This window comes from Coccidioides immitis (assembly GCF_000149335.2).
Source record: "Coccidioides immitis RS genomic scaffold supercont3.3, whole genome shotgun sequence".
Classification (NCBI taxonomy): Eukaryota; Fungi; Ascomycota; class Eurotiomycetes; order Onygenales; family Onygenaceae; genus Coccidioides; species Coccidioides immitis.
The window spans coordinates 3,567,541-3,587,740 of NW_004504308.1; the positions used below are offsets into that span (position 1 = coordinate 3,567,541).

Below are 20,200 nucleotides of genomic sequence, written 5' to 3' on the forward strand. Positions count from 1 at the left end.
TCACACTCTCCATGCAAAGGACGTCGGTTTGCCTCATCAGACCCAGATTTCAAGCTGCGGAATCTTGCGCCCAGGCCTTACCAGCTGCATCAGAGTCCCCCAGCGCTGTTTGTTACCTGTAAAAAAAAAAAAAAAAAAAGAGGGGATCTCGACCAGCCTCAGGGATTTATGATTCATGTGCTCGTTTTTTTCCCTGTTGCACAAGACATACTCGATGGCAAACAAGTCACGTCGAGGTCACTGGCCTGGGCAGTACCAGGTGGAACATGCCTGGAAACTGCACGACAAGGTTGGTTATCCATACAAGGGGATCTCCCTTGTTCGCAAGGTATCTTGTCTCCGCCGGTTGGTCGGTTGGAAACCTACCGAACTATACAGAGTACAGAGTAGATGGCACCAAAGACCCCCTTTTCCCCTGCTTTGATCAATTCTAACGAGTCGTAACTCTTCTGTTCCGGTGATCAGTTGAAACTGTCCCGGGTCTTGCCATCCGACGGTTCCAGGAGCCGATCGTAAGTCACGACCGACATGGTTAAGCAAGTTAAATCATCTTCATGCGAACTCGAGATGCCGTTATCCATGAAGTGCCGAGTGACCGTGGGAGAAATTTTTCTGTCTCGTGTGCCTGATCATACGTAGAGCCACACGCGAACGCGCCCAGGGATAAATCCTGCACTGAGGGTCTGGACGGGGGGTGTGGGAGGAGGGATTTGGAGCTCCAACCGCTCTAGCACCAGAAAAGACTAAAAGTGGCTCTGGCTTCAACCGCGATGGGTCCAGATGATGAAGTGTCCGGGGGTTTTGGCATCCCCACCAACGACCCCAGGCATGTCACGTAGATCAGCCTCACAACGGCCTGTAGCGTTACGGAGCAGCTAAAACCGGCTCTCAAAAAATTAGCAGACGGGGGGGGAAGAGCAGTGGTGGACGTAGGAGGAACCACCCGTTTTGCGCATCCATCACCATTTAATTGACTCTCACGCCTGGACCGGACCGGAACGGGTGCATGCAAGGGACGGGCTGGACAGCCTCTGCTGATTGCTGCAGCTGATGCGTCTGGCTGCCAGTCTCGAGACACCCATTTCTGCCCCTGTCCGTGCCGGGATGGCTGGACGGCGGAGAGTCTTTGACGTTAGAGAATTCCGCAACGCGAGCAAACCTGACCCCGCTTTTCGACCGTCCAGCATTTTTTTTTTCCAGAACGCATCAAAACTATATAAACCTTGCCGCTTCCCCCTCCCCTTCTTACGCTCTGGCAGCCTGACAGACACTCACTCGGTCAATTGGAGGACACAGCCCCCGTTGCTTTTATAAACATTGTTGAAATCACCACCGAGAAAAGAAGCCCCTCTTCACTCCGTACTGCCGCAACGATGGGTGGGGAAGCCCCGAGAGGAGCTCCGAGCAACTACCCAACCTTCGCGGAGAAGCCCGTCGGCCAGAAGATCACCAGCATCTACAAGGACCGCCTCCGCCAGTTCACAGCAACGGGGCAGTACCAGGGGCACAATCTGGTCGCGTACGTCATCTAGAATTCTTCATCTCATTTTGTTCTTGTCCTCTTCCATCATCCAGTCTGCCACTGTGATCAGCTGGAGCGAGAGCGAAGAGAGTGTGCGTGTGTGTGTGTGTGTGTGTGAGAGAGAGAAGTAAGAAAGAAAGAATCACACAGCTAACCAAGGCCCTCGCAATTGCTTGTGCCTTCTCCGGCCTTTAGCAAGTATCACGAGGCTATTGTCGATGATGAGCAACATGTCAAGCTCTCCGTCTACTCCGTTCCAGACTTGCAGAGGCCGCCCTTCAAGGATGTCGTTTCCAAGCAGTTCAAACCTACGAAGCGAGGCGAAGTCTTCGGTCCGAGCTGGTCGACTCATTGGTTTAAGATCCAGCTGACAGTGCCCCCGAGCCTGACCGCAAAGGAACGTCTGGAGTTTCATTGGGACGCCGGTAACGAGGGCATGGTCTGGTCCGAAGATGGTCATCCCCTCCAGGGCCTGACCGGTGGTGACAGAATTGAATGGATCTTACCAGACAGCTTCAGAGACGGGAAACAGCACACGTTTTACATTGAGATGGCGTGCAATGGCTTGTTTGGAAATGCTGACGGGGATATCATCCAGCCGCCAAACCCAAACAGGTACTACCGTCTTAACACCGCAAGAATTACTGCTGTCAATCTCGAAGCTCGCGCATTATATTATGATTTCTGGATGATCGGAGGTGAGCTACATTCACTTTGTGTATTCAATGGGGCCTTTTTCCACTAAAAGGGGAGTTGGGCATGTAGATGCTGCAAGAGAGTTTCCAGGTGACTCGTGGCAGTCTCATGAAGCGCTGCGCATCGGAAATGCCATGATGGATGCATTCATTGCCGGAAATGGGAGTCAAGAGTCCATCAAGGCCGCTCGCAAAATTGCCGAACAGTATATAGGCACCCTCGTCAACTCTCCGGACGTTTACAAGACCGAGGGAAAGCCCATCGTCTTCGGTATTGGACACTGCCATATCGATTCTTGTTGGCTCTGGCCGTTCGCCGAGACAAAGCGGAAAGTAGCCAGGTCCTGGTCCACCCAGTGTGACCTGATGGAGCGATACCCTGAATTTCGCTTTTGCTGCTCCCAAGCACAGCAGTTCAAGTGGCTGGAACAAGACTACCCGTATGCCTTCGACAGGGTTAAAAGCTGGGTCAAGAAGGGCCACTTCCAGCCGATCGGGGGCAGCTGGGTAGAGCACGATACCAACCTCCCTAGCGGCGAGTCTCTGGTCCGCCAATTCTTGTACGGGCAGCGGTATTTCGAAAGCCGTTTCGGCGAACGATGCTCGACCTTCTGGCTTCCCGATACATTCGGCTACTCTTCACAGCTCCCTCAATTGTGTCGGTTGGCGGGAATGAGCCGTTTCTTCACGCAGAAGCTGAGCTGGAATAACATCAATAACTTCCCGCACACGACATTCAACTGGGTTTCCCCCGATGGCACCCAGGTTCTTTGCCACATGACGCCCGCAGAGACATACACCTCCGATGCTCACTTTGGAGACGTCAAACGCAGCGTCACACAGCATAAATCAATGGACCAGGATAATACGTCCCTTCTAGTGTTTGGGAAGGGAGACGGCGGCGGTGGCCCTACCCCTGAGCACATCGAGAAGCTTCGACGTCTTCGTGGTCTCAGCGACAAGGTCGGCCTGCTTCCACGAGTTACCATGGGCGGTTCAGTCGATGACTTTTTCGCCCAGCTCGAACAGAAAGCGGCCAAGGGAACCGATTTCGTTACCTGGTACGGTGAATTGTATTTCGAGCTGCACCGCGGTACATACACCACCCAAGCGAACAATAAGCGCAATAATCGCAAATCAGAATTTGTCCTCCGTGATCTCGAACTTCTGGCAACTCTTGCTACTCTTAAAAGTTCCAACTACAAGTACCCGAAGAAAGAAGTGGATGATATGTGGGAGTCAGTGTTGCTATGCCAGTTCCACGATTGTCTCCCGGGAAGTTCGATCGAGATATGCTATGATGATTCGGACAAGATCTACGCAGAAGTATTTGCAACCGCCCGTAGGCTGAAGGAGGAAGCGATGCAGGTTCTCGGCTTTGTTCCGGAGCAGAGCACAAATCAGAAGCTGATAGCGATCAACACCTTACCCTGGGATAGATCCGAAATTGTGCCAATCGATCAGCCGAAATCCGCCGCTGCCACGCCCCAATATGCCCTGGTTAGAGGAAGTACCGGTGTGGTATCTGCAGAGCCGCTGAGCTCTTCCCAGAGTACATCCCTTAGTGTGAAAGAGGTTGAACCAGGCGTGTTCCAACTCCAGAACGATGCACTTACTTTGCGGGTGACTAACGGAGTTATTACGTCGCTATTCGATCGCAAGGCCAGTAGGGAGGTCGTCTCCAAGGGTGGAAAAGCGAATCAGTATGTCATCTTTGACGACAAGCCACTCTACTGGCAAGCATGGGACGTCGAGGTATACCATATTGAATCCCGCAAGGAGCTGCAGTCAGAGACCACCAGCATTGGAGAAACTGGACCCCATAGGGTGAGCGTGGTCACGGAAACAAAGATCAGCAATGAAAGCTGGATTAAAACCACGATCAGTCTAAAGGAGGCAGTTGGAGATCTCCCCGCGTATGTTGAAATGGATTGCGAGGTTGAATGGCATGAAAGCATGAAATTCCTCAAAGTCGAATTTCCCGTGGACATTGTGAATACAGAAGCGTCGTATGAAACGCAGTTCGCGGTCACCAAGCGACCAACACATTATAATACAAGGTAAGAAGTGCCCCCCCTTTTAGCGTGTGGTTCAGACTCTTATTGGCATATTTTCTTTTTTTTTTTTTTTTAGCTGGGACATGGCGAAATTCGAAGTTTGCTGCCATAAATGGGCAGATTTGTCTGAGAGCGACTACGGAGTCTCCATATTGAACGACTCCAAGTACGGTTTTGCCACGGCCGGAAACCTGATGCGCCTGTCCCTCCTTCGTGCTCCCAAGGCTCCCGACGCCAACGCGGATATCGGCCGCCACCATATTCGCTATGCAATTATGCCTCATTCTGGCTCTCTTGATTATCGCACTGTCAGGGCTGGCTACAACTTCAACAATCCCTTGATTGTGCAAGCATTCTCGGGAAAAGAAGCCGACGATCTTTTCAAGGCCATCCAGCTTACCGGCTCGCCTAATCTGATACTGGATACGGTCAAGCGTGGCGAAGACGATCAAGACGTGTCTCGGGGCGAGCTTGAGCAACGGCCAGGCAAGAGCATTATTCTCCGAATCTATGATTCGATGGGAGGCAAGAGTCGCGGCACTCTTGGGGTGAAATTACCCATCCGAAAAGCGTACAAATGTAATGTTCTAGAGGATGACCTAGAAACTTTGCATATCGACAAAGCTCAAGATGGGTTGAAGATTGATATCGAGTTGAGGCCGTTCGAGGTTGCTACCTATCGATTACAGCTTTGATCAGCATCGCCGAAGGCTGTTCGGGTCATATGAGGTAGGTTAATTTTCGCGTTTATTCATATTGTTGTATATTTAATGGCTGCTCTTTTCTCTTTCCTGCTTGGGGGTCTTGGTGGTCTTTGAAATGGAACCGTTCTAGATCCGTTTCGCTACCAAACCCGGGACTGTTTAATGTCATGACATATAGGACGTAAGTATGTATGTATAGTACATACAGCTCATAATAGGTATCTATACTTTATAATGTCGGAATCCAATATAGGGCTTTACTCGACCGATCATGTTTGAAAGACAAGGAAAAGGAAAAAAAAAAGGAAAGAAAACGCTCACCTCACCACATATATAATAACAACACTGTTGCGCCGCAACTACCAACCGATGGAACTCCCCGAGACCAACCATCGCTTATGCAACCTTTAAACAAGTAAGATATAAAAGCTCAATCCAGATCCTCTAGAATAGATTCCACAGACAGAACCAGCGAGTCTATTGCTCAGGGTCATTGTCGCGAAGCTGAGAAACGACCATAAAACCGCCCAGTGCCATTCTCCCTTTCAGTCTCCCCTGCCATATGTAATTTTCAGCCGTTTCACGGGTGGTTTCGTCTCCCCACCATCATCGTCATCTTCTCTTTCGCGAGCGGCTCCGGCAGATTTCTTTTTGTTTTTGCTCGCCGCGCCCTTCACGCTGTTTGGCGCAGATGAATCTTTGGCGTCTCTGTCGGCTTTGCCGCTGGAGCCGGAGTAGGTTGGTGTAGGGGCATGGGAAGGCGTGGTGTGTGCGCTCGAAGGAGCGGGAGAGTCCTGCGGTTATCCAAGAGTTAGCACGATATATATATATATATATATATATATATATATATTAATCTCCACGGTGCATGTTGTGTAGCTGTTTGGGGGGGAAGATAGCTCACCCTCATGAAACTCGCTGAACTCCGGGAGAACACCCTGTCTAGATCTGACACTTGTGCTTTCCTTCTCGTTGTGGGCCCTCCGCCGCCCGCTCCAGAGGTGCCACCCGCGAAGGAGGAGCCAAGTCCACCTGCAGCGCCGAGTGAGGACGCTCCTGCGGAGCCTTTGATGTAGTTGTCAAAACCCTTGATTATATTTCCGGCGCCGGTTTCTTCGAGGTAGGATTGCTCGAAGCGGTAGATTGATTCTTCTAGGGTTGCCTATTGCATTGAATTGGGTTATAGGTTAGCTTGAGGTTATTTCATAATGTCGGCGAAAGGAGACGGGATGGGCTAGGTTGTGATAGATGGCCGAAACTGCCGGTTGGAAGTGGAGAGAAGGCAGACGTACGAGATTTCTGTCAAGTAACCTCTTCTTCTGGAGCGTGTCACGTAATTCTTTGCGTAGTTTCTCGTAATATGGTACTCCGCGCGTCGGAGGAGCTTGGTCTGCTGCACCTGGCCCAGTCGCGGCGGTTGTGCCAGGCACGGAGGGCGCGGTGGACGGAGGGACGTTCTCTGTCATTGGCCTGTCGCTACCTTGCGTATGGATGTGGGGGGTAGTGCTGGCTTTCAAAGGTGAAAAGGAAACTCAGCCGTTGTTTTCGATTGGGATTGAGTGGTCGTCCGGCAAGCCGTTGGGAGCTTTCGCGGGAGTCCGATATCATGCTGTTTGCATTGTTTGCATTGCCGCCAATTCACCGACGGTAGAGGGTTCCTTTGTTGGTCGCCTTTTGCCCAGGTACTTACGCCAGTCACACCCCTTTGTCATTCAAGAGTTCAATACTCGGTAATGAGTACGGAATTAATAGTGTTTATCTCACTGGGGAGAACGGGAGGTGCCTCGAACCTGCGAAGCGGTTAAAAAAAGAAATGGACGTTGCCGGAATCGAACCGGCGACCCTATCTATGCGAAAGATATGTTATACCACTAAACCAAACGCCCTCTCGGGACTACTTTATTCCATTCTAATGGAATAAAAATCAGTCAAAGTGATAATTTACTATTCGAGAGTATCAAGTTGAAACGTCGATACGACAGCGTGTTGTTCGCCACTTTTCCCTACGATTTAATTTATATACAGAGAAGGCATTGTCAATTGCCTTTCCGATGAATTTCCCTTTACCTACCTCACAGTCATAAACGTAACTAGATTCGCAGAAACCCGACGCGAAACCAGCTGCATGGTCACGTGCACAAGTGTAACAGGCCTGAAAAGTCACTATAAAGGTCATATGGAGCCTTGAACCGTCCGCGTCAGTAGGAACCACGGGCTATCGAAGAGGGCACAGAAAGCCCATGCATTCTATAGAAGAACTACAAGCAGTTGTCTCCGAGTAATCGATCACCATGGATCACAGCGGCCATGGCGATATGGACATGGGTCACGACCAGTGTAGCATGAACGTGAGTACTCCCCCTTGTCGCTGATATAGCCGATCATTCCCGACCAGCGGCGAGGCCATTCGGCTGACATCTGCACAACAGATGCTATTTACATGGTCAACGAAGAACCTGTGCCTGGTCTTCCGCCAGTGGCGCGTTACCGGTCCCGTCTCATTGCTCTTTTCTCTTGTCGGTGTCATACTCCTGACTGCGGGATATGAAGCCGTCAGGGAGTTGACGAGAAGATACGAGGGTGTATGCGGGAGAGGCGTTAAAGGGGCTATTCCGGCCCCGGGGTCTGGTATGTTCACTTGACTTCGAATTTTTGTTTTATATTCAACATATATGTCATTTTCTTGGTCGATGTTCGCTGTATGCCTGCGTATGGTATATCTTGGACAAGTCTTCTCATTCACTCTTAATTGAATTAAGAAGAAGCATATGGCCCGACAGAAAATCATCATCGCGATGATGAATCAAGCTCACTCCTTTTTCCAGCAAGGAATGTTAACACCAGTGAACCCGTCGGGCGGAGGAGGAAAATTGTCATTGCCTCGCTCTATGGCGTGCAGGTCTTTTACAGCTTCTTCATCATGTATATTGCTATCCCGGCCCCACTTCACTTGAGAAATGGGAGATGCTAATGCGTATATAGGCTCCTTTTTATGACATATAATGGCTGGGTCATGATCTCCGTTGGAATCGGCGCTTTTTTGGGTTATCTAACCTTTGGCTCGTCCTCGGCAGCAAAGTCCGCGTCGTGTCACTGATCTACGCTTACTGGCTTTTCTAGATATTGACAAAGGAGAAATGACGTTCGTTTGACATGCTGGCAATGTAAACATAAAGCTGTGGGTGTATTGAGTGTGCATGTTCTCGCTGGATGAGATCGAGTATCTGACGGAAGCTGTATCTATAATACTTTTTGAATCCTCAAAATTTGAGGGCTTTTCACTATCATGGAACTTCAACATCACTTCCCTCGTCGCCAAAACCAAAACTGAAAGCTCCAGCTGACGCTTCTGTCGCATCATCCTCATTTCCATGGACGATCTCGTCCCATTTTCTCTTCTTTTTGCCCTCCACTTCCTTCATCGCTTTCTCTAGCAAATCGGGATGTGTTTCCCGCATCTTCTCGACAAACATTCCATACGGATCTAGCACATCCTTTCTGAACCCAGACACCTGGTCAGCCTTGTACTTCAAAAACTCAAGCGCCGCGCCGAGATGCTTCCGCGGAACGAAATTCTGCGTTATGGCGATGCATGGGTTTAGATTAACCACCAAATGCCACCATCCAGAAGGCACATGGAGGACCTCTCCTTCACCGCAGATTCCCTCTACACATCCGTGCACCTTGCGCGCAGCGGCATGGAAGTTCAGCAACCATTCCGCGATGCTGAGCGGCGAGGTGACTTCGCTCTGGTCGGCGGAGACATACACACCGGGCGGGGGCGGTAGAGAAGATGAGCTGGGAAACATGATCCAGTATTTCGACCCGCTGAGCACCGCGTTCCACGCACTTGTCGCGTTGGGGTCCTTGTGGAAGGTACTCCCGCTTCTTTCAGGGCCGACGATCAGCCACTCCTTGTCAGGGCGTTGAGCACCCAGAACCGCGAATAGGTCTTCACCAAAGCATGCAGGAGGTTGGAATGCTGCACTTTCGCCATGCGTAGGAAGGCCCATCTTTTGCACAAAGCTGCGATCGAAGAGGTACAGCGGGCTTTCGTCGGAGTTGTTGTTCATGTAGTCCACGTATGTTCTTAGCGGCCAATCCACAGCCTCCGCGCGGAAAAGCACATCGCCATATTGCTTAAGGAGCGTCTCGATGGACCAGTTCTTATATGCTGGCCAGCTCTTGACGGGCTCTGTCAGGATGAATGGACGATCTGTCCATGACTCTTCAAACTCAGCCGGCGAGAGGTCCTTGAGTCGGGAAATCTGGTTTCTGGAGGGAATATTCTCAGTGTAGGTCGATAGGGAGACATGGGCGCAGTAGAATGGCCGGTGGAGAACATCTGAAAAGAGATACGAGCAGTCGGGCGAAGCCACTTTCGATTCTGGCAAGTTTAGATATGTGGAATGCCATGTACCTCGCCAGGTGAAGTTTTGAGGTGGTGTCCTGGATTTTATTAGTACGGATATCATCGCATGCTACCGACATAGGTGGGAGAGGGGCAATGTTCAAACGGAGCTGCGTGGCGATCCCAATTGAAGAGAATATCCCTTTTTGAAAAGGAACGTGTGCCATGCCCCTATTGACCTCATCCCATGATAAGAGAATTGCCAGATATGTATGTATACCATGATAACAGAAAAATGCTTTTCAATCAAAACACACAACACACAGGGCCAGTTCTAACGATATCTTAAATATTGAACGTACTCTATAAAAATTGCCTTCCACAGCTCCTCGCTCCTAGTAAAAGCGTGCAGGGCCTTACACGTTGCTCCTAAGCTTCTCAGCGCCTTCACGTCCAAGGATTCAAGCAGAAGTGAAATCAGTTCATCCGGTAGGATGCCGAAATACCCAATTGAGGAGCGGAGGTTATAGGAGGCGGTGAGTCCGTTCCCAGACGGCTTGACGCCGAGGGGGTGGGAGGGGATTGTTTCAGGGTTATCAAAGGCCTCGTTGGCCTGTGATATTGAGGGGTGGCCGCCATTCATTGTTTATATGCCTGAAGAACTCAATGGGTGCATCTAGGTGATAGAATGCTGGTTGCGTTTGGCCGTGAATTTGGCGATAAAGTTTGGACAAAATTTTCTTTGGTTTGGTTCTGAAGCATCACGACTTGACATTAGTGCCGCGCATAGTAAATATTACATAGAAAACCTATATGGACAGATAAAATATGATTGTATTTAGGCCTCATGTGCAGAGTATACAGGGCAATAAATATGTCCTGTAATATCACCAAAATGGACATTAATGGTGCAGTTTAGGAAACCCAATCAACCAGCCAACCTACTTAACTACCTATCTCTCGAACAGGTCGCCATGAAACTACTATACAGGAATTGCTCGCCCATCCTTTGGCACCATTGAAGCACATACAGTCATGGCAATGTGGGCTGGTACGCAGCGAAAATTTGCTTGTCTTGACTACTGATAGTCTAAGTCACTCACAGCGAGGCCAGCCACGCTTGCGACTACGCAATAGGACGGTCAAAAGACATATTTTGATGAGCCATTGTTTCAGTCAGGAAATGTGTTGCTGCATCATGGCAGGTGGCTGTAAAATCATTAGTGATCTTTTACGGAGAGAGAAGATGTAAAAGCATAAAGCCATCGTGCATTCCTGGTAAAGGCTGTATGAATTTGGGCAGTGCAAGGGTTGCATCCAGCTGTAAACACTGTGTCTCTGCCAGCCAGTTCACAAGACATCGACGCCATGGCACGTTCCACCTCTGGCCAGAGGAGTTTGGGGCAACCTGTTATCATAATGCAATTCTTTGGTCTAGGAAGTGTAGATATTGTTTTTGTCAAGAATAACATGACATTTTTAGGATATTGATTTCACATGAAATGATATGGAAAGGGAAAATGGTGGGATAAGGGGGATTTTTTTTGCAAGATCTGTGGCAATTCCCTCTGGGCGTAACAGACTAGACAGCAACGAAGGTGAGATATATCATATAGAGACAGAATAGCCATCGCTGGCGCTCTAACTTGCAGAAAAGACCCGGCATCCTGGTAAGAAAAAAATTAAAAAAATTTCGCAGTTTTTTGTCTTTCAGCAGGGCGGCCAAACTTCAAAGTGGTGGGATGCCCACCCCATGGTTACATAAGGATGATGCTAAGTTATAGCATGCCGGCACCATCCACACGCGAAACATCAGAATGACGCTAAGGATTAAAAATTTCACGGCTGGTGCCGTTCCTCTGCTGCCCAAGAGGTAAAAAAAAAAAGAATTTCTCGCTCTCCAAGATTTTCAAATCTTTCCCACAACAACTGACATCTACTGTCATCAACTCTCCCTTCCAAGAACAACACGGTTACTACCCTAGAGTTGTACAGTGCTCCTGTTTCCAGAGAGCACAGGTATTTAACCACTTGGACGCTTTTCATCTGCCACGAGAAGTTCCTTACAAGGATCGCTTGGTGGCTCTTCCTCGCTACTTGAACAAGACAACCCCTCATTCACATCGGACCACAGCACAGAGCTTGTGGTCGTTTCTATTCTAAACCGCAATCATGGCTTCTAATGACAAGGGTCTCGAAGAGATCCCAGATAGTAAGTGCTGCTGATTTTTCACCTGCTGGTTGAACTGCTTGAGAACAGTTGGGGTTGTCATGTGGCAACCTCCCTCCCTCTCACCAGCATCGCACTGAGTCTACGACGCGGGCAGAGTATGGCTAACACTGCTGGTTGAAACTATCTAGACCAGATCGAATCCAACTACGATGAGATCACCGATTCTTTCGATGCTATGAACCTTCGTGCCGAATTGCTACGAGGTGTGCTAGTTCCTCAGAGCGACCCCCACGTTGGGGGGCCGGCTTATCACCGCTGCTAACTCTTTTATCCAGGTGTCTACGCTTATGGTTTCGAGCGCCCGTCTGCTATCCAGCAGCGCGCTATCATGCCAGTTATCAAGGGTACGTCGCGCTTTACCTGTCCTCATGCTTCTTCGTGAAAGCTTATCCATGTTACAGGTTCCGATGTCATTGCCCAGGCTCAATCCGGAACTGGAAAGACTGCCACCTTCTCGATCTCTGCTCTCCAGAAGGTCGACACAAACCTCAAGGCCTGCCAGGCTCTCATTCTTGCTCCTACCCGTGAGCTTGCTCAGCAAATCCAGAAGGTCGTCGTTGCCATCGGCGATTTCATGAGTGTTGAGTGCCACGCCTGCATTGGTGGTACCAATGTCCGCGAAGATATAAAGGCCCTCAATGACGGCCCCCAAGTTGTCGTCGGCACCCCCGGCCGTGTTCACGACATGATCCAGCGTCGTGTCCTCAAGACCGATCAGATGAAGATGTTCGTCCTCGACGAGGCTGATGAAATGCTTTCTGTATGTCCCCTGCTCCCGGCCGCCACTAGATGGGTTGACTAACTTGGATCTCCAGCGTGGATTCACTGAGCAAATCTACGACATTTTCCAATTTTTGCCTCAGTCCACCCAAGTCGTCCTGCTCTCTGCCACTATGCCACAGGATGTCTTGGATGTAACCACCAAATTCATGCGTGACCCAGTCCGCATCTTGGTCAAGAAGGCCGAACTTACCCTCGAAGGTATCAAGCAGTTCTACATTGCCGTCGAGAAGGAGGAATGGAAACTCGACACTCTTTCCGATCTCTATGAGACCGTCACCATCACTCAAGCTGTCATCTTCTGCAACACCAGGAGAAAGGTCGACTGGTTGACCGACAAGCTCATTGCTCGTGACTTCACCGTTTCTGCCATGCACGGTGAGATGGAGCAAAACCAGCGTGACGTCATTATGAAGGAGTTCCGCTCTGGTTCCTCCCGTGTTTTGATCGCCACTGACTTGCTTGCCCGTGGTATCGACGTTCAGCAAGTCTCCTTGGTTATCAACTATGATCTCCCCGCTAACCGCGAGAACTACATCCATCGTATTGGTCGTGGTGGTCGTTTCGGTCGTAAGGGTGTCGCTATCAACTTCGTCACCGCTGATGATGTCCGTATGATGAGAGAAATCGAGCAGTTCTACAGCACTCAAATCGAAGAAATGCCCATGAACGTTGCCGGTATGTACATCCGTTCTCAGTCTCACCTCTGAAACATATGCTTACTAAATTGTCTGCAGATCTCATTTAATTTGATTAACTTCACTCTCTGTCGTGTCATCGGTATACCAAGGCTGTGGAGTTGGAAAGACTCTGTTCAAGCTCACGACACGAGACCCGTTTACGACTTAGGGTTTAATAATGGATGATATTGGCAGTGCTTGTTTCTTTAAAAAGTTGTACCGCGGGTTTGTTTATGGCATGTATTTCTTTCTGGGTGCAATGGCATGGAAGCTTATGAGATATATCCTGTACATCTCTGTCGCTTCGATGCCAAATATTCTCAGGTTTCTCTCATATTTGTATGCACTTTCAGAGGGGCGTCATTGTCCAATTTTATTCCCTACATTCCAGTGTCTCAAATCTGCATCTTCCATTTTTATCTCTTGACTTCGTAAGTCTCCATCGTTGCCTTGGGTTCTTTCTTATCTCTTCACTTGGTTAAGCATGCACATAGCATGCGTGATCAGGGTGGGAAAAAAATAAAGGACCATGGGTACATAGCAAAATTGCCTGATATTTTTTGTTCTTTTCCTTTTTCATCTTTTCATTTGCCCAGTTCCCATGTTGTCTCACTGTTTTGTTTCTGGTCATGAATGATGACGGCACGGGATATGAGACGAGGTCCTCCAACCCACTTGCATACACGAATGATGAGTGTGCCCTGATTCTTCTTATGGGTGGCGGCGAGGTCTTGTTTTTTTTTAACCCTGCGCTTGCGATTTTCCGAGTTTTTGATAGATAAGAGTTAAAAATGCGACGCTGGTTTTTGCTTTCACATATAACTTATTCTTGATACGTTCTCAAACTCACGGGCCGTGTCTTGTCTTCCTCCCGAAAAGGGCGGACAGAGCCTCATCAGCAAGATCCTCCCAAAAAGGTAATGGCTCCGCCTGTGACTCTTCTCATCTACCTCACCTTTCCGTTGCTTTTATACCATCTCCTTTTCCACCGTTTGCAGAGTAACCTCAGGCACGGCTGTCACTCAAGATGTCTCTTCCTACGCCTGATAGCTCAGGTATATTGCCAGCCTCGCTCCTCTGGGCTCATCAACTTCGCCGCGAGCACAAGGCTCTCGTGGGGCAGATCACGGCGCTCGAGTCGAGCGTGGATAAAACGAAGAAGGAAGTAGGTGGGCTGAATGGGAAGGCCGGCGTGGTGGATAAAACAATTGTTAGCTTGGAGAAGGCTGCTGGCGAGATGAGAGATGGAATGGATGTATTGAGGGACGATGTCAGGGGAGTGAAAGCTGCTGTGGAGCGGTTGGTTGAACAGCGGATACTGGATTGGGAGGAGAGGAAGCGATTGGAAGAAGAGGCGGAGAGGGAGAGGGGCATGACACGAGAGAATAGGAGCTTGATGGACAGGCTAATGGAAGAGGTTAGGGGTTTAAAGGAGGAAGTAGATGAGTTGAGAAAAGAGTGTGGTGAGTAGGGTTGACCTGGCTCGTTATTTCGCTACATTTCCCTCTCACTCTCATGGCTTCAGACGCAGAGGAGATATGTATATGGCTAATGTATAGGCACAATAGTGAAGTCGAAGCGGACACCGGGAAGCTTGCCATCACAGCGATACTCAACCTTATCAGAACCGCCTGCCGCTCAACCATCCCCAAAGGCGCCGAAGCGCGCCCGAAAGTCCACCCGTGCTCTGTCGAGGATATCGGAAACACCATCTAGTTTCCGTTTCCGTCGCATAGAGCGCCCTCCATCCGTGGAACTGATACCGGAATCCTTACCATTGCCTCCTGCAGAATCACCAGCGCCCATGGTTGACTTTGATTTTACCCAAATGTCACCAATATCAGCCCCGCCGTCTGAGGATTTTCTAATGGGACAACAAAAGCAACCAAGCCGCGGGACGCAGCCTGAGGACCCCATCCGGTCCCTAAAGCAAAACGCGCTCTCTTTATCCAACTATCTTGAGCTAGGACGGTCCGTGCTGGCAAAATTTCCGAGGCGACGTGACGAAAGTAAAGTCGTGCAGGCGTTCTGGAATGGATTTAACGATCCGGATGATCAGAGCATCGTGGAAGTGGGACTGGAGAGGGATGGGTGGAGTTGGAATGCACTTCAGAGTGCGGTGAGGGATTTGATAGAGCAAAAGAAGAAGCAGCGGTCGCGGGCGCAGCAGAATGCTGCAAACCGCAGGAGGAACACCACTAAACAGAGGAAGAGGGTTATCCCTATTGTATGGTCAACAAAAGAGGAAGAAAATGAGTGGTTAGCTCAGATGGGCGGATGGGGGGCTAAAGCCATAAGCAATTGTTCGTTCGAATAGGGACCAAGGGGTGGTAGATGTTTCGGGGTATATGGGGTATAGTTAGGAGGTGACTCCTCCCTTAAGCCTCAACCTTTCATCTTAAAGTAATATCATCCATATTTCTGTTCGAGATGGGGTGTATGTAGTGTATATATACTCAAATATTGTCCTGTACATTCATCTCACCTTTCCTTGCCGTCTAAAACTCCCCAAAGGTAAACCTCCCCTCGGAATCCTTCACTGTAACTTCGATATTCCCTTCCGGCAATGGCTTCCCATCTACACTGATTCCTGCCCTCATGACATCTCCATGCTTCACTTCGCCCACTCCCTTCGGTGTACCCGTCAGGACAAGATCACCAGGCTCGAGCGTCATGACCATAGAGATCTCTGCTAGAATCTGAGGAATGCGATACAGCATCAAGCCGGTGTTGTCATTCTGGCGGATCTCGTTGTTCACGGAAAGATGTAGATTGGCGTTATGGGGATCTGGAATGGCTTGTTTGGGGATGAAGTTGCTGATGGGACAGAAGGTGTCGAAACCCTTGGCGATGGACCAGGGGAGGCCGGCGCGTTTGGCGGACTCTTGGACGTTACGGGCGGTCATGTCAATGGCGACGACGTAACCTGGAGCAGAAGTTATGAGCGGGTTGGTCTTGGAGAAGTTTTCTCAATGGTTTTTTTCTTTTGTCCCTTTTTCCTTTTTTTTTAAGGGGCTGTGTGTCTCTCTTTTGAAGTAATATATGTTCAATCGCATACCGGAGATGGCATCCAAAGCTCCCTTTGCGTCAGCTGGATCTGAGTCTTTCAGGCGGCGGCCCATGATAAGGCCGAGCTCAACTTCATAGTGGAGGTTTACGCCCTTTGGTCTGAAGACGTGCGGGTAGCCGGGCGTCACAAGGGAAGTTGTGGGCTTCAGGAAGAAAAATGGTTTCTTGGGGCGGGTATTGTTGAGTTCAGCGATGTGGTCTCTGCATTGGAGAAAGTGTCAGCGACTTGGTCTCGTAGGCAACTTTGCTGGTTCGGGGAGTTGCGTGGACAGGAGGCCATCGGGACGCACGCATAGTTCCGGCCGATGCAAATGATTTTTCGGCAGTTTTCCCTGATCGACGCCATTGCGAATTGAAAGTCAGAGCTTGGGTGTCTTAAAGAAGAGAGTATTGTCCTGAATTATTGATCCCTTGTAGACATAATAGACACGCGCAATGGATCTCAATTATTAATATCGGTGTTGCAACAGCGGAAGTGTTCCTCGACACCATTGATTTTCTCCCGGCGGAGACCTCCGTGGGGGTTGAGTTTTGGCTAGTTTTAAGCTCGCTGCCGAAGATTTTCCCGGCCGGGATCATCTCCACCTCTCCCGAACCCGACCAGCAGGCAATTCGATCGATGGTCCAGCAGCACGCGAGAAGAATGAAGGTCGCTGAGATACTCTCCGACCTCACCTCCCTTCGGGCCTGTGTATGTTCACCGATTGACTTCGCAATTAGACTCCCTATGGTCCGACTGACCAGTTTTCCAGGAACACGCAGATGCCGTCGCTCTCCTGAACGTGGACAAAACAGCCCCAGGTTCAGCTAATCCCCAGGATGCTAGCTCTGCCGTCGCCAGCTCCCAGTCCATGAATCCAGACCTTCAGCGCGCAAAGGACCTGATTGATTTGCATAAAGAGGTGAAGCTGAGACATCAACGGTACCAGAACGGGGGATTGGTGGACAAGGACCTGCGACAAGCGAGGGATGATGTTAGCCGGGTATTGTGGGAGCTGGAGGAGGTATAGGAAGATAAAGGGCGATGCGAATCCGTGCTGTATTAGCGGCTCTATGTATTAACCCTTGATTGGGAATCTGGGAACCATTCGGGCACGGCGTTGGTGGTGTTTTTGCAACGTGTTCGTGTGTGATGCTAAACAGGCTTATTCGTTTTCAGTTTTCAAATGTATTGCTGGTAGCTGAAAATGTTCAGCTGTTGCTGGATCTTCGATGGAATCACTTCCAACTGCCCGCTAGCAATATCTACGATTTTGCAATCGTCGTCAAGCGGGCCCAAACCCCGATTGAGCCAATTTTCCCTTCTTGTCAAATCGACGCGGGGCAACTTATCCCGTACTCCATGCGGAGGATAGGTACACCATTTACGCGCGAGACACTCAACGAGGTTGACTTTTATTGATTGTTTTAATAAGGCTAATAGAGACCGACAAGCCATTTTTATGACATACTCGAGATTCGGGAGAAGCCATAAAAGGCTGTGGGTAGAGATATACTCTATGACAGACAATCCCAGAATAGATTTAAGAACTTGAGTGATCATTCACCTTTGGCTCTGTTTTGTTCTTTCACTCGCCGAAGAAGGTCAGGTTAAGGTCGCCCAGCGCCTTGCGTAATCATTCTATATAACTATCTCTTTTTGTACCCTAACATTGATAGTAAGTTTTGCCACCATAAAATTGAGCTACCTGAAAGATCACAATGTTTGATATTCTCCTCTTTTCTTGCAGCTGGTTATGAAGTCCAATATCAACCCGAAAAGACATTGTTCTCATGTTGATACTAACTATTAAGCTAAACGGAAGTCCTGCTGAGTCAGTCGGGATTTGGCCAACTAAAGCTCCGCTATGTGACAGCGGAACTAACAACCGGCGAGCTCGGTGATTGGCTTTGGATGCTTTGTCAGCGGCTAACTAATCTTTCTTCTTGACCCCCCGTTGAGCTGCGTCCTCCAACCTGGCCAGGTTTTTGCCGTGCGCAAGGAACGCCGCGTTGTTCAAGGCAGCCGCTGCTTGTTGCCCGCCATGGCGGCTAACGTGGATGCGAAGCTGCTGAAGCAGACGAAATTCCCTCCCGAGTTCAATACAAAGGTCGACATGAACAAAGTCAACATCGAAGTGATGAAAAAGTGAGGCGTATTCCCCCTGCCACTGCCCCAGCTACCGAGCTTGCTCGCCACTGCTTGGAGACTGACCTCGGAGACAGATGGATTGCAGGCAAGATCTCGGATATCCTGGGCAATGAAGATGATGTCGTCATTGAACTGTGCTTCAATCTGATCGAGGGTTCGCGATTCGTACGTTTCTTCCCCCCACCCAAACCTACCATTTCGTGCCTTACATCAGAAGGAAAGCGGCGTGTACTGACGCATTTTTTGCAGCCAAATATCAAGCACTTACAGATCCAGCTTACCGGATTCTTGGACAAGGATACGCCCAAATTCTGCAAGGACCTATGGAACCTATGCTTGAGCGCGCAAAGCAACCCCCAGGGTGTGCCGAAGGAGCTGCTTGAAGCGAAGAAGCTGGAGCTTATACAGGAAAAGGTTGCCACATTTGTCTGTCGATGTATTCCCCTGGCTATATACTGACTTCGGATAGCTTGATGCTGAGAAGGCAGCCGAGGAAGCCCGTCAACGGAAAGAAGAAGAGTTAGCGCGTGAGCGGGAAATGGAGGCGATCAGGCGACGCGAGAGAGAGGAGCGCGCCGGCGGCGGGAGGAACCGAAGAGACTACGGTCGTCGAAATTTCCGAGATTCACGTTCTCCGCCTCCCAGACGACGAAGCCCAGATAGGTACCGCGATAGACGTCGCCCGAGAGGAGATACTTATGCGCCGTCGGGAGGAAGGGGCTCACGCTGGGCGGATGGGCGAGGACGCCGTCCGTCAAGATCGATATCGCGTTCTCCATCGCTTTCACGCTCACCATCTCGCTCCGTCGCACGCTCCCCATCCCGTTCGATTTCACCGCCACGCCGCGGATATCGGGCCAGAAGAGATCGCGGTAGACGTTGGCAACGTTCGATAAGCAGATCTCCCTCCTGCGACCGGCGGGACGCCAAGCGTAGAAGGAGGGAAAGCCCCGTTTATAGTGACCACCGATCAAGATCTCGCACTCGTTCTGAATCATCTCGCTCACGTTCTCCTAGAAGATACCGGAGAAGATCCCTGAGTTCTTCTTCGCGAAACGTTTCGCGTTCACCGTCTCCACGCCGTCGCCGAAACCAACGGTCGCAGAGATATCCTTCTCGCTCCGTATCTCGTTCCGCTTCCCGATCACGATCGCCACCACGACGCTCGTTATCGCGGTCGCGGTCCCGCTCAGGCAGTCCTGGACGTCGAGGTGGTGGAGGTCGGTTACGAAGATCATCATCTACCGTTTCAAAGCATGATAGAAGAGAAACACGAGCTGATGTTACCAAGGACCTTAATTCTCGTGACCATCGCTCTCTTAGTCGAAGCAGAGACCGTCGGGATCGCAGTCCACGGCGCGCTCGTAGCCGGACCAGATCCCACACTCGAACCCCCTTGTCTAGTCGGAGCCGCAGTCGCGACCGAACTAAACGAAAGAGGCATCAATCTATTGAAAGATATGCTCCTGCTGCGAGACGGCGGCGCAAGAGCTCGCCAGCCTCATCACCTGCAAAACGCCGGGAAGAGAAAGCTGGTTCGGACGTAGAGAAATGAGGGCAACACTCGTATTCCCCGCTTTGGCGTGGATTTACTGAACAAGGGGTCGAGAACGAATCAGTCAGTTGATGATGAGGTGGGTCAATATAATCATTGCCATCATATTAACCAAACATCGCCCGAATAAGGGCTGATGCAGCTACGAGGTTGTTTGTGGTAAACGGCTGGAAGGTCGATATTCTCGAAGGAACAGGCCATTATGAGAGTGCTATTCCTTCGTTCTTTTCTTACGATTTTCACTTTGACGTTCTAAACCTGCTACTATCGAACACCAATCTGATGTGAGAGTGGCGATAATCCCATTCCCCTGAAGCATATTCAATCCCGTAAAAGCATAGGAACAACAACGGAGTAGCGGCTGTACTTCTCACGTCCGCAGAAACAGCAAATCTCAGTGCTCAACGAAGATATTTGGGGGGC

The 20,200-nt window shown here is 50.0% G+C and overlaps 10 protein-coding genes and 1 non-coding gene across 11 annotated transcripts; 6 read left to right on the forward strand and 5 right to left on the reverse strand.

Annotated features, from left to right (window-relative positions):
* Positions 1 to 36: 36 nt before the first annotated feature.
* CIMG_13324 (uncharacterized protein) lies at positions 37 to 1,082 on the reverse strand (the record flags this gene model as incomplete). Its single annotated transcript, XM_001240434.2, has 6 exons — positions 37 to 116; positions 212 to 270; positions 367 to 449; positions 636 to 743; positions 815 to 875; positions 982 to 1,082. The coding sequence occupies 6 exons, from the start codon at positions 1,080 to 1,082 to the stop codon at positions 37 to 39; spliced, it is 492 nt and encodes a 163-aa protein (XP_001240435.2).
* On the forward strand, positions 1,005 to 5,901 carry CIMG_07597 (alpha-mannosidase). Its single transcript, XM_001240433.2, has 4 exons — positions 1,005 to 1,519; positions 1,718 to 2,220; positions 2,288 to 4,277; positions 4,351 to 5,901. The coding sequence occupies exons 1-4, from the start codon at positions 1,374 to 1,376 to the stop codon at positions 4,967 to 4,969; spliced, it is 3,258 nt and encodes a 1,085-aa protein (XP_001240434.1). The 5' UTR covers positions 1,005 to 1,373; the 3' UTR covers positions 4,970 to 5,901.
* On the reverse strand, positions 5,293 to 6,520 carry CIMG_07596 (chromatin modification protein EAF6). The gene is made up of 3 exons (XM_001240432.2): positions 6,271 to 6,520; positions 5,883 to 6,140; positions 5,293 to 5,772 (listed from the first exon to the last, which is right to left on the reverse strand). Exons 1-3 carry the CDS (start codon positions 6,442 to 6,444, stop codon positions 5,524 to 5,526), a joined length of 681 nt encoding a protein of 226 aa, XP_001240433.1. The 5' UTR covers positions 6,445 to 6,520; the 3' UTR covers positions 5,293 to 5,523.
* Positions 6,521 to 6,792: 272 nt separating this feature from the next.
* On the reverse strand, positions 6,793 to 6,864 carry CIMG_15081. The gene has a single exon. It is a non-coding gene; the product is annotated as a tRNA-Ala (tRNA).
* Positions 6,865 to 7,197: 333 nt separating this feature from the next.
* Positions 7,198 to 9,163, forward strand: CIMG_07595 (solute carrier family 31 (copper transporter), member 1). The gene is made up of 4 exons (XM_001240431.2): positions 7,198 to 7,326; positions 7,408 to 7,606; positions 7,738 to 7,900; positions 7,961 to 9,163. The coding sequence occupies exons 1-4, from the start codon at positions 7,270 to 7,272 to the stop codon at positions 8,073 to 8,075; spliced, it is 534 nt and encodes a 177-aa protein (XP_001240432.2). The 5' UTR covers positions 7,198 to 7,269; the 3' UTR covers positions 8,076 to 9,163.
* On the reverse strand, positions 8,143 to 10,236 carry CIMG_07594 (F-box and JmjC domain-containing protein). The gene is made up of 2 exons (XM_001240430.2): positions 9,692 to 10,236; positions 8,143 to 9,427 (listed from the first exon to the last, which is right to left on the reverse strand). Exons 1-2 carry the CDS (start codon positions 9,970 to 9,972, stop codon positions 8,263 to 8,265), a joined length of 1,446 nt encoding a protein of 481 aa, XP_001240431.1. The 5' UTR covers positions 9,973 to 10,236; the 3' UTR covers positions 8,143 to 8,262.
* Positions 10,237 to 11,172: 936 nt separating this feature from the next.
* On the forward strand, positions 11,173 to 13,845 carry CIMG_07593 (ATP-dependent RNA helicase eIF4A). Its single transcript, XM_001240429.2, has 6 exons — positions 11,173 to 11,541; positions 11,691 to 11,765; positions 11,838 to 11,906; positions 11,964 to 12,322; positions 12,378 to 13,020; positions 13,080 to 13,845. The coding sequence occupies exons 1-6, from the start codon at positions 11,502 to 11,504 to the stop codon at positions 13,088 to 13,090; spliced, it is 1,197 nt and encodes a 398-aa protein (XP_001240430.1). The 5' UTR covers positions 11,173 to 11,501; the 3' UTR covers positions 13,091 to 13,845.
* Positions 13,846 to 14,021: 176 nt separating this feature from the next.
* On the forward strand, positions 14,022 to 15,339 carry CIMG_07592 (uncharacterized protein; the record flags this gene model as incomplete). Its single annotated transcript, XM_001240428.2, has 2 exons — positions 14,022 to 14,485; positions 14,591 to 15,339. Exons 1-2 carry the CDS (start codon positions 14,050 to 14,052, stop codon positions 15,337 to 15,339), a joined length of 1,185 nt encoding a protein of 394 aa, XP_001240429.2. The 5' UTR covers positions 14,022 to 14,049.
* A 105-nt stretch (positions 15,340 to 15,444) lies between these two features.
* On the reverse strand, positions 15,445 to 16,573 carry CIMG_07591 (fumarylacetoacetate hydrolase). The gene is made up of 3 exons (XM_001240427.2): positions 16,382 to 16,573; positions 16,081 to 16,292; positions 15,445 to 15,948 (listed from the first exon to the last, which is right to left on the reverse strand). Exons 1-3 carry the CDS (start codon positions 16,435 to 16,437, stop codon positions 15,521 to 15,523), a joined length of 696 nt encoding a protein of 231 aa, XP_001240428.1. The 5' UTR covers positions 16,438 to 16,573; the 3' UTR covers positions 15,445 to 15,520.
* A 161-nt stretch (positions 16,574 to 16,734) lies between these two features.
* On the forward strand, positions 16,735 to 17,493 carry CIMG_07590 (uncharacterized protein; the record flags this gene model as incomplete). Its single annotated transcript, XM_001240426.1, has 3 exons — positions 16,735 to 16,782; positions 16,844 to 17,095; positions 17,251 to 17,493. 3 exons carry the CDS (start codon positions 16,735 to 16,737, stop codon positions 17,491 to 17,493), a joined length of 543 nt encoding a protein of 180 aa, XP_001240427.1.
* Positions 17,494 to 18,079: 586 nt separating this feature from the next.
* CIMG_07589 (SRm160/300 splicing coactivator) lies at positions 18,080 to 20,095 on the forward strand. Its single transcript, XM_001240425.2, has 4 exons — positions 18,080 to 18,219; positions 18,297 to 18,387; positions 18,472 to 18,636; positions 18,692 to 20,095. The coding sequence occupies exons 1-4, from the start codon at positions 18,116 to 18,118 to the stop codon at positions 19,775 to 19,777; spliced, it is 1,446 nt and encodes a 481-aa protein (XP_001240426.2). The 5' UTR covers positions 18,080 to 18,115; the 3' UTR covers positions 19,778 to 20,095.
* The last annotated feature ends 105 nt before the right edge of the window (positions 20,096 to 20,200 follow it).